This window comes from Hylobates moloch, unplaced genomic scaffold, assembly GCF_009828535.3.
Source record: "Hylobates moloch isolate HMO894 unplaced genomic scaffold, HMol_V3 SCAFFOLD_19, whole genome shotgun sequence".
Classification (NCBI taxonomy): Eukaryota; Metazoa; Chordata; class Mammalia; order Primates; family Hylobatidae; genus Hylobates; species Hylobates moloch.
In genome coordinates this window covers 5,821,935-5,832,784 of record NW_026652294.1, presented here as the reverse complement: position 1 = coordinate 5,832,784, position 10,850 = coordinate 5,821,935, and the positions used below count along the sequence as shown (strand labels likewise).

Below are 10,850 nucleotides of genomic sequence, written 5' to 3'. Positions count from 1 at the left end.
TGCCAACGCCTGCCCATCTCTGTTTCCCCCACGTCCAGCACGCGCTTCGGGGACGGCCAGAGCCACCAAGCCGACTGGAGAGACTCTCCTGATTCGGGTCCTTGTGTCCCGGGGCCCCGGCGGCCACCCGCGGCGACAGCCGGCGCGGTGGGACCACCGAGACGCCGGGACCTCCGCGCGGCCTAGAGTGGTCCCGGAAGTGCCCGCGGGCCGGGGGCGGGGCTCTGGGTGCTCGGGCGGCAGCGGGCTCCGCGTCAGCAGCTGCTGCGGTGCGAGGCAGCGTCGGCCGCGTCGGCCGCGGGTTGGAGCAGCTCAGGTGCGGCCCCGCCCCGCCCGCCTGCGGCCCCGCCCCGGCCCAGGTGAGCTGCCCCGCCCCGGCCCAGGTGAGTGGCCCCGCGTCCGCCGGTGTGACCCGAGTCCGCCTGACCACCTGTCCCTCCGGTGGCCCTGGGTGTGCGTGTCCCCAATCGCGGGGAAGCCTGTAGGGGCGCCACGTCGCCGCCTGGGCAGCGTGTGCGGGTCCCCGGCCACTCTTAGGCCCCCAGCCAGGAAACCTTGACTGCACTAAGGGTTTGCAGGGTGCCCAGGCCCTAGGGACTCTCTGGAGGATGGGATGACAGATGCAGGAGGACCCGGAGAAGGCCCCGACGGAGGTGGGAAGCATGGAGTTCCAGACCTTTGCGTTTTCGGTCCAAAAACACTTATCATGTTGTGGGAGACAGATAAAGGGTTGCCAACTTTTTATCCTGAGTGGAGACTTCAGCGTGTAGGGGCTATGTAGTGGGAATGGAAAACCTCTACCGAGGGAAGTTTGAGAACACCAGGACTTAACGGGTGGGCGGAGGAAGAGTTGCAATCTAAAGATATCAAGAAAGAGAACTTGGAAGGCATGAACATTGGGAAGAAAGCGAGGGTAGGGATGGGGTTGGGGGGTAGCTCAAAGCTTTCATGCACCCAGGTAGGCAATGTGGGCGGGTGACGGGATATTGTCACATCTTCGTTTTTCAAGAGAAAGCCAGAAACCTACTGAGTTTTAAATATTGGCAACTAAGGAAAATGAACAGGAAAAGCCAAACTCTTCGAGAGCCAAACATAACATAGCAGGATCTTCAGGCTGCCAATTTGCAACCTCTGAAATGAAGGGTTTTGAGAAGGAGGTATTGGAGAGCAGTGCCAGATGGGGTGGGAAGGTGAGGACTGAGAAGAGAGGGACTTGGCAATAAGGAGGTCATAGGATGCCAGAGCTGAGGTCCCAGCTGAAATCGGAAACTCGAAATTTGTCGTTGTGCCATACATAGTTGTATGATTTTTCTTGGCAACATTTAACAACTTAGGAGGAACTGGCCGAGAAGACTGGGACTTAGCGGCTAACTGCAGCCTGACGAGGAGGTGAGCATGGTGCTGGAGCGTGAGAGTTGAAGTGATACGCATAGTATAGAGTCTAAGCTGGATGGAGAAGGGGTGGAACTTGAAAAGGAGAACTAGAGTAAAAATGGCTTGGATTTCGTGAGGTCGAAAAGCACAAATTGAGTGAGAGAGCTGGAAAGGTTGGAGATTATGGGTTGCTGAAGAGGAGGGGGAGGGTGAGAGGAGTTGAAATGATCAAAGAATTTTTGAAAATACTTTAGGGCTGGGCGAGAGGGCTCATGCCTATAATACCAGCACTTTCAGAGGCCAAAATGGGTGGATCGCACGAGCTCAGGAATTCGAGACCAGCCTGCACAACATGGCAAAAACCCGTCTCTACAAAAAATACAAAAATTAGCCAGGTGTGGCACGTGCCTGTAGTCCCTGTAGTCCCAGCTACTTTTTTTTTTTTTTTCCTTTGAGACGGAGTCTCGCTCTGTCGCCCAGGCTGGAGTGCAGTGGCGCGATCTCGGCTCACTGCAAGCTCTGTCTCCTGGGTTCACGCCATTCTCCTGCCTCAGCCTCCCAAGTAGCTGGGACTATAGGTACCCGCCACCACAGCCGGCTAATTTTTTTGTGTTTTTAATAGAGACAGAGTTTCACCGTGTTAGCCAGGATGGTGTCCTAGCTACTTAAGAGGCTGAGATAGGAGAATCACTTGAGCCCAGGAGCCAGAAGTTCCAGTGAGCTGTAATCACACCCCTGCACTCCATTCTGGAAAAAGAAAATACTTTAGTTCAGTGCTCTTTTTTTTTTATATCCAGTCTTTCTATTGGCTGAAAAATCATTTTAAAAAATCATTTCTGGGCTGGGCGTGGTGGCTCACGCCTGTAATCCCAGCACTTTGGGATGCCAAGGCGGGCGGATCACCTGAGGTCAGGAGTTCGAGACTAGCCTGGCCAACATGGTGAAACCCCATCTCTACTAAAAATACAAAAATTATCCAGGCCTGGTGGTGGGTGCCTGTAATCCCGGCTATTCAGGAGGCTGAGGCAGGAGAATTGCTTGAACCCAGGAGGCAGAGGTTGCAGTGAGTCGAGATTGCGCCATTGCACTCTAGGCTGGGCAACAAGAGTTAGACTCCACCTCAAAAAAAAAAAAAAAAAATCATTTCTGCTGGGCATGGTGGCTCATGCCTGTAGTCCAGCACTTTGGGAGGCAGAGGTAGGAGGATTGCTTGAACCCAGGAGTTCAAGACCAGCCTGGGCTACATAATATTATCTCATCTCTACAGAAAAATTTAAAAATTAGCTGGATGTGTTGATATGCCCCTGTAGTCCCAGCTACTTGAGAGGCTGAGGTTGGAGGATCAGTTGAGCCGGGGAGGTCAAGGCTACAGTGAGCCGTGATTGTACTCCTGCACTCCAGCCTGGGTGACAGAGTGAGACCCTGTCTCAAAAAAAATTTTTTTTTTCCAAGTAGAAATGAGTTCTGTTATGACTATTCTGATTAATTTAGTATTTTTTTTTGAGGCAGTTACTCTGTAGATTCAGTATAAGGATAATCGTGCCCTTGTATAGAGTTGTGAAGATTAAATGAGGTGCCTTGAAGGACCTATTAGTGCCTAGCACAGAGTAGGTGCTCAGTGAATATGAGCTGTTGCTATCATTATTGTGTCACCTGAAGACTTTGCCTTTATCTAGCACAGAAGTTTCTGAATAGGGCTCTTTGGGGCTTCCTCAGGGGCCACATCTGGGAGGGGGAGTGCTGAGTGGGCTGTTCTAGCTTCCTTCCTTGTCCCTGCTAACGTGCCCTCCTTCAACTGGAGCAGCTCTGCTTTTGTCTGTTTTATTTTGTTTTTATTTTTATTTATTTATTTGTTTATTTGAGACAGAGTCTTGCTCTGTCGCCCAGGCTGGAGTGCAGTGGCGTGATCTCGCAAGCTCCGCCTCCTGAGTTCACGCCATTCTCCTGCCTCAGCCTCCGAGTAGCTGGGACTATAGGCGCCCGCCACCACGCCCGGCTAATTTTTTTGTATTTCTAGTAGAGATGGGGTTTCACCGTGTTAGCCAGGATGGTCTCGATCTCCTAACCTCATGATCTGCCTGCCTCGGCCTCCCAAAGTGCTGGGATTACAGGTGTGAGCCACCGCGCCCAGCCTTGTCTGTTTTATTTATTTATATCTCCTAGACCAGTGATCCCCAACCTTTTTGGCATCAGGGACCAGTTTTGCGGAAGACAATTTTTCCATGAATGGGTGGGGGACATGGGGGATGGTTTTGAGATGAAACTGTTCCACCTCAGATCATCAGGTGTTAGAGTCTCATAAGGAGTGCACAACCAGATCCCTCATATGCACAGTTTACAATAGGGTTCCAGTTCCTATGAGAATCTAATGCCACTGCTCATCTGACAGGAGGCAGAGCTCAGGCTGTAATGCTCGTTCACCCTCTGCTCACCTCCTGCTATGCGGCCTGGTTTCTAACAGGACACAGACTGGTGCCTGTCCCCCACCTTGGGGTTTGGGGACCCCTGTCCTAGACAGTTGACTTATTTGACTAAAGTGTTCTTTGACCAAAAAAAGTGACAGTTCTAGCACAAAAACAAATGGCTTTTCCTCCATTTGATAATTTATTCAACAACTGTGTACATTGGGATTGTGCTTTTGTGCTGGGGGCTGGAGATTCTGAAATGAAGGAACACAGTATTTGCCCTTAGGGAATTTTCAAGCTAAGGGTGGGGGCCTGAGATGGTCAAGAACCTGAGGGTACAGAGATAAGGGGACATTTGGACGAGTCCTGAAGGATGAGCAAGTGGCAGTCTGAAAATGGTCCTTACCTGTTAGGACCAGTCAACAGCAGTGCAAATTAGTCATCGAGCTGGAAAATTAGAAGTGTTGGGGGGACCAGCCTGGGCAATACAGTGTGACCTCATCTCTACAAAAAGAAAGAATTAAAAAAATTAGCAGAGTGTGGTGGTGTACACCTGCAGTCCCAGGAGGCTGAAGTGGGAGGATCACTTGAGCCTGGGAGGCAGAGGTTGCAGTGAGCCAAGATCACACCACTATACTCCAGCCTGGGCAACAGGGCAAGAGTCTATCTCAAATAAAAAAGAAGAGGTGTATGGGGCAGACAGGCAGGAGGTGGATTGGAAAGGCCAGGTGTGAAGGAGTTGGGCTGTCACAAGACCCTAAGAAGGGAACCACCGGGCCGGGCGTGGTGGCTCACGCCTGTAATCCCAGCACTTTGGGAGGCCAAGGCAAGCAGATCACTTGAGGTCAGAAGTTCGAGACCAGCCTGGCCAACATGGTGAAACCCGGTCTCTACTAAAAATACAAAAATTAGCCAGGCATGGTGGCGGGCGCCTGTAATCCCAGCTACTCGGGAGGCCGAGGCAGGAGAATCACTTGAAGTTGGAAGGCAGAGGTTGCAGTGAGCCAAGATCGTGCCACTGCACTCTAGCCTGGGTGAAAGAGCGAAACTCCATCTCAAAAAAAAAAAAAGGGAACCACCATAATCAGTCTTTTTTTTTTTTTTTTTTGAGACAGAGTCTCACTCTGTTGCCCAGGCTGGAGTGCAGTGGCGCGATCTCAGCTCACTGCAAGCTCCGCCTCCCAGGTTCACACCATTCTCCTGCCTCAGCCTCCAAAGTAGCTAGGACTACAGGCGCCTGCCATGGCGCCCAGCTAATTTTTTTTTTTTTTGGATTTTTAGTAGAAACGGGGTTTCACCGTGTTAGCCAGGATGGTCTTGACCTCCTAACCTCGTGATCCGCCTGCCTTGGCCTCCCAAAGTGTTGGGATTACAGGCGTGAGCCACTGCGCCCGGCCCATAATCAGTCTTATGTTTTTGGATATTTGACTCTATTGTTAGTGTAGGGCATGCACCAGAGGGAGAGGAGGAAGCCAGAGGTCAGCAGCTAGTTTGGAGGCCAGCACTGAAAAGATCCCAGGAGGTAGCACTGAAGCCTGAGCTGCAGAGTGGCAGTGAGGACTGAGAGACAGAGAAGCTGCCCATGCAGCCTCAGGAAGTAGATAAGAGGGGACCGGTCAGGTGAGAATAAGAGTGGTTATGCTGACTTCCAGGTTGGGGCACCTGGCTGGAGGGAGTGCAGCTGACCTAGGGTAGAGGGAAGAGCTCTCTTTCTCTTTCCCAGCAAAACCTGCCCCCAATGTCACCCAGTAGCTGGAGTCTTGCTCCTTTTCTGCAGTGGCCCCACTTCCTGGTTGTTGTTGCTGTTGTTGTTGTTGTTTGAGACAGAGTCTCGCTTTGTTGCCCACGTTGGAGTGCAGTGGGGGTGATCTCTGCTCACTGCAATCTCTGCCTCCCAGGTTCAAGCGAGTCTCCTGCCTCAGCCTCCCTAGTAGCTGGGATTACAGGCACCCACCACCACACTCGGCTAATTGTTTTGTATTTTTAGTGGAGACGGGGTTTCACCATGTGACCAGGCTGGTTTTGAACTCCTGACCTCAAGTGATCTGCCTGCCTCGGCCTCCCAAAGTGCTAGGATTATAGGTGTGAGCCACCACACCCAGCCCCCACTTCCTGTTTTAGCTCACCTTTCTGAACACTTTCAGCCCGTAGAGTCTAGATACCATGATGTGGCACTTGATTGTGTCTGTCTGTCTGCCTTCAATTGTCTCTGGTAAGCAAAACTTGCCTGTAACTCATTTGGGATCATCTTAAGGGCAAGATTGTGTCTTATGCGTATTTCGTTGTTTCTACCATAGATTCTAGGACAGGAAGCAGGCACATATAAGCTGCTTGACTTGCTGACTTGACAGAGTTCCCTGTTTTCTTTTCAGATTGTGAGAACAGTAAGTGTGGCCCAAAGAAGAACATTTTTAAAGAAATACAACCATTGGGGATGATAGCAGATTCACAATGGAGGTTCCCCCAGCAACCAAGTTTGATGAGACCTTTGCATTTGAGAACAGGTTAGAGTCACAACAAGGACTTTTCCCAGGGGAGGATCTGGGGGACCCTTTTCTTCAGGAAAGAGGTTTGGAGCAAATGGCTGTGATCTACAAGGAGATCCCTCTTGGTGAGCAGGACGAAGAACATGATGATTACGAGGGGAATTTCAGTTTGTGCTCAAGCCCTGTTCAGCATCAAAGTATCCCCCCAGGAACCAGACCCCAGGATGATGAGCTCTTCGGACAAACCTTCCTCCAGAAATCCGACCTCAGCATGTGTCAGATAATCCACAGTGAAGAACCGAGTCCATGCGATTGTGCAGAAACAGACGGAGGGGACTCAGGACCTAACGCACCTCACAGAACCCCACAACCAGCCAAGCCCTACGCGTGTCGAGAGTGTGGGAAGGCCTTCAGCCAGAGCTCGCACCTGCTCCGACACCTGGTGATCCACACTGGGGAGAAGCCCTATGAGTGCTGTGAGTGCGGGAAGGCCTTCAGCCAGAGCTCCCACCTGCTCAGGCACCAGATCATCCACACCGGGGAGAAGCCCTACGAGTGCCGGGAGTGTGGGAAGGCCTTCCGCCAGAGCTCAGCCCTCATGCAACACCAAAAGATCCACACTGGAAAGAGGCCCTACGAGTGCAGGGAATGCGGGAAAGATTTCAGCCGGAGCTCCAGCCTCAGAAAACACGAGAGGATTCATACAGGAGAGAGACCTTATCAGTGTAAGGAATGTGGGAAATCCTTCAACCAGAGCTCAGGCCTGAGCCAGCATCGGAAGATCCATACCCTAAAGAAACCTCACGAGTGCGATCTCTGTGGGAAAGCCTTTTGTCACAGGTCACACCTCATCCGACACCAGCGGATCCACACTGGGAAGAAACCATACAAATGCGATGAGTGCGGGAAGGCCTTCAGCCAGAGCTCCAACCTCATTGAGCACCGCAAGACCCACACCGGCGAGAAGCCCTACAAATGCCAGAAGTGCGGGAAGGCCTTCAGCCAGAGCTCCTCCCTCATCGAGCACCAGCGCATCCACACCGGTGAGAAGCCCTACGAGTGCTGTCAGTGTGGCAAGGCCTTTTGCCACAGCTCTGCGCTCATCCAGCACCAGAGAATCCACACCGGCAAGAAGCCCTACACCTGCGAGTGTGGCAAAGCCTTCCGGCACCGGTCAGCCCTCATCGAGCACTATAAAACCCACACCAGAGAGAAGCCCTACGTGTGCAATCTGTGCGGCAAGTCCTTCCGGGGGAGCTCACACCTGATTCGCCATCAGAAGATTCATTCTGGGGAGAAACTATAGAAAGAGGAGCCCACACAAAGCTTGAAAGCCTGTGCTAGATGGAGCCCTTATTCCACATTGCGTGGTCTCCAAGACCCCACCTACCTCCCTGATGCTGAATGGAAACCTTCCCACCTAAGCGCTCTTGAACATCCCACTAGCAGGAAGGCCCCGCGTGGCCCCCGGCCAAGCACGCCAGCTCTCAGCAGGTTTTCTGCGTGGAAGGAAAGGTGGGGTGATAGGGAGGGCAGCCGGAAAAGACAGCTGGCCTTCAGTTTCTCCTTCTTGCATTTCACTCCCAAGCCTACAGGATTTCATTTTGCCCTGTCTCCACTTTTCCCAGAATCCAGAAGAATAAATGCCAAGAGGGAGAAAGTTGAATTAAACCCAGGAAAATAGCAGATGAACTCTTTAAATCAGGCTGCAGTCTGGCACTTTTAGAAGACAGAAACCACACTCACAGTCCAAAGCAGCAGAAGAAAAATGAATTCAAAAGTAGATGTGTCAGCAGCAAAGTGGAATTTTCTCACTGGGTTGGGCATGGGTGGGGACAACCAAAACAGGTCTGCAGAGCAAAGGCAGGTCTGGAGGGTGGGTCTTGAGATTGGGGGTGAGGGTGGTGAGCCCCTGGGTGTGGCCTCTTAACCCTCCCCTTAGCCCTAGGGCAGTTTCCCTCAGACAGCTCTGTTATAGGACTATAGAGATTTGATCCTGTTGGCCAGAGGATGTTTGACACCCGGCTGTGACTCAGCCTGGACACTGGACATGACTGCCCTCCAGGAATAACCCCTCCCTGAGACATAGTGTCCCCAAGACCACAGTGTGCCTTGGACATCAGCAGGGCCTGGGTCTGGTCTGGTCTGGCAATGACGCAGCCCTCCTGCCCCAGTGTCAGGGGACCTGGGAAGCTGGGTGGCTTGTTGGAGGAGGCCGTGTTCTAATCAGAAGGTCTGGGTTCAAGTCCTAGTTCCACCCCCTCCTACCTGCGTGAGCTTGAACAAGTCCTGTAACCTCCCCAGGCTCCATTTCCCCATCCACGAGTTGGGATAATGGGAACTGGCCATGTGCCTCTAAGGGTTGGTGCCAGGCTGTCATTCAGCGCACAGCCACTGTGAAAGTGCTTTGGCAACTATGAGCAGTCATGGTGACTGAGGACAGAGACCCAGAGTGACCCCTGCCCTACCCCTGTGCATTTCCGCAGACTGGAGAGATGTTCCCATCTGGTTTCTGAGCAGTGGGACCTCTCATTGAACAGGGCTTTCCCTCCCTCCGCCCCTTGCAGCCTGGGCTGTATATGCCTGTGGATGCAGTGTCCCACACAAGGACACTTCCTCTTGGACACCATCCTGAGCCTTCTGTAGCAGCAGTGTCATTCCGCGCTTCCACATTCTGTCTGTCTGCCCCACCTGCCAGCTAGGAGTTCAGGTGGGCCTTGTTTAAACAGTACCATTGCCTGTGATCCACCGGACCAGTTTAGTCAGCCCCAATGGTGGCATGTTTTAAAGCTCCCCAGGTGATTATAACTTCCTAGTGTGCAGCTAGGCTGTGGGCCCTGTGCTGGGCTTTTTTTTTTTGAGATGGAGTTTTGCTGTGTCGCCAGGCTGGAATGCCGTGGTGTGATCTCAGCTCACTGCAAGCTCCGCCTCCCGGGTTCAAGCAATTCCCCTGCCTCAGCCTCCTGAGTAGCTGGGACTACAGGTGTGTGCCACCATGCCTGGCTAATTTTTTGTATTTTTAGTACAGACAGGGTTTCACCATGTTGACCAGGATGGTCTTGATCTCCTGACCTTGTGATCTACCCGCCTTGGCCTCCCAAAGTGCTGGGATTACAGGCGTGAGACTCCGCTCCTGGCCCGTGCTGGGTTTTTGTGCATCCCTCGACAGCTTCCAATGTCAGCCTGCTTGCTTTGGCTGAGCAGAGCTTGAAGGCCATTCTGTCTCAGTGCCCTCACTCCCCGCTCCCCACACCCGGAGCCTCAGGGATGGGCTCAGGCTGATGGTCAGCTGGGCGCTTGGAAAGTGTTTGTCTGGGGCCTCAGGGATCTCTTTAGTCCTGGCTTCCCTCGGGCTCCTCAGAGCTAGTGGGGAAGGAGGCAGTCTAGGCTGTTTTGAAGTTTCCTAAACATTTATGGCTGGGCTAACATGAACTCATCATGGTAACACTGGCTGTTTCAGCTGATCAGAAGCTCAGCATGGCCATTATGCCTAGTTTTGATGAATAAACATGGGAAAGCCATAATTGTTACTAAGTGGGTCTTGATAGGCCAGAGATTTCCAAATGACAGATATGATGGGCTGGAGAGGTCATGGTGGGAGTTCCGGCCATGCCTCTGTCCAGCCCCTGTCTTTGCTATGTGAAACATTTAACATTTAACCAGCACTCCATTGTCCACCAGAACCCTCTGTGTGACCAGTTGGACTGACTGGGTGGTGCCCTGGGCATTGCCTGCAAGTGGCCTGTCATTTCAGGCCTGTCTCTATCAAGAGTGAAGAGAGAATGCTAGGATGCAGTTGGGACAGCAGGCGGCATCAAGCAGGGGCCCCTGAAAGATCTACCTCCTCTTTACACCTGCCCCTCTCCCCACCGTTATCATCTGGCAAATGTCCGTTACCTACCTTTGGTCTTTCCCTCCCCATCCTTCCTGCACATCCAAGCCAAATTGATATTTAAAGCATCATTTTGCACAAGTCACCACTCTCCTTAAAACCAACTTTCAGAAGCTTTTCTGCACATAAACCCTCGTTTCAGCCAACCTGGTTTACCCACTCTGAGCAAGCCACGTGGAGATCAGGCCGCCCCTGCTCACTCCAGCATCACTCCCAGCTCATAATTCTGTGCTGTTCTTGCATTTTGAAATGTGCACTTACTACTCCTCTCCCTCCCTCTGTTTTTCTAATTTTTGTGTAACATGGAGATGAAGATCCCCCTCTTTCTCCTAAGGATTAACAGATAAACATGGTAAGACCAGGAACTTTTCTTTTTTGGAAGTATGACCAGAGCACCTCATTCCCTCTGTTCAAATTTATTAGGTTTTTTTTTTTTTTTTTTTTTTTTTTGAGACAGAGTCTCACTGTCACCCAGGCTGGAGTGAAGTGGTGCGATCTCGGCTCACTGCAACCTCTGCCTCCCGGGTTCAAGTGATTCTCCTGCCTCAGCCCCCTGAGTAGCTGGGATTACGGGCATGCGCCAACCCGCCTGGCTAACTTTTGTATTTTTAGTAGAGATGGGGTTTCACCACGTTCGTCAGGCTGGTCTCGAACTCCTGACCTCCTGATCTGCCTGCCTTGGCCTCCTAAAGT

General features: G+C 52.0%; 1 protein-coding gene across 4 annotated transcripts; it reads left to right on the top strand.

Annotated features, from left to right (window-relative positions):
* The first annotated feature begins 229 nt into the window (after positions 1-229).
* ZNF70 (zinc finger protein 70) lies at positions 230-10,562 on the top strand. 4 transcript variants are annotated; one of them, XR_009211055.1, is made up of 3 exons: positions 276-383; positions 6,152-7,759; positions 7,894-10,562. XR_009211055.1 is itself a non-coding variant. In XM_032139448.2 (2 exons), exon 2 carries the CDS (start codon positions 6,231-6,233, stop codon positions 7,569-7,571), a length of 1,341 nt encoding a protein of 446 aa, XP_031995339.1. In that variant the 5' UTR covers positions 230-316; positions 6,152-6,230; the 3' UTR covers positions 7,572-10,562. The 4 variants fall into 4 exon arrangements, 3 of the variants coding, with proteins under 3 accessions (XP_031995339.1, XP_031995337.1, XP_031995336.1); XM_032139448.2 differs by having other exon boundaries at positions 230-316; positions 6,152-10,562; XM_032139446.2 differs by having other exon boundaries at positions 6,152-10,562.
* The last annotated feature ends 288 nt before the right edge of the window (positions 10,563-10,850 follow it).

What these genes read in the sequence shown, in the direction of transcription:
- ZNF70 (XM_032139448.2), top strand. Translation starts at nt 6,231, where the DNA reads ATGGAGGTTCCCCCAGCAACCAAGTTTGATGAGACCTTTGCATTTGAG.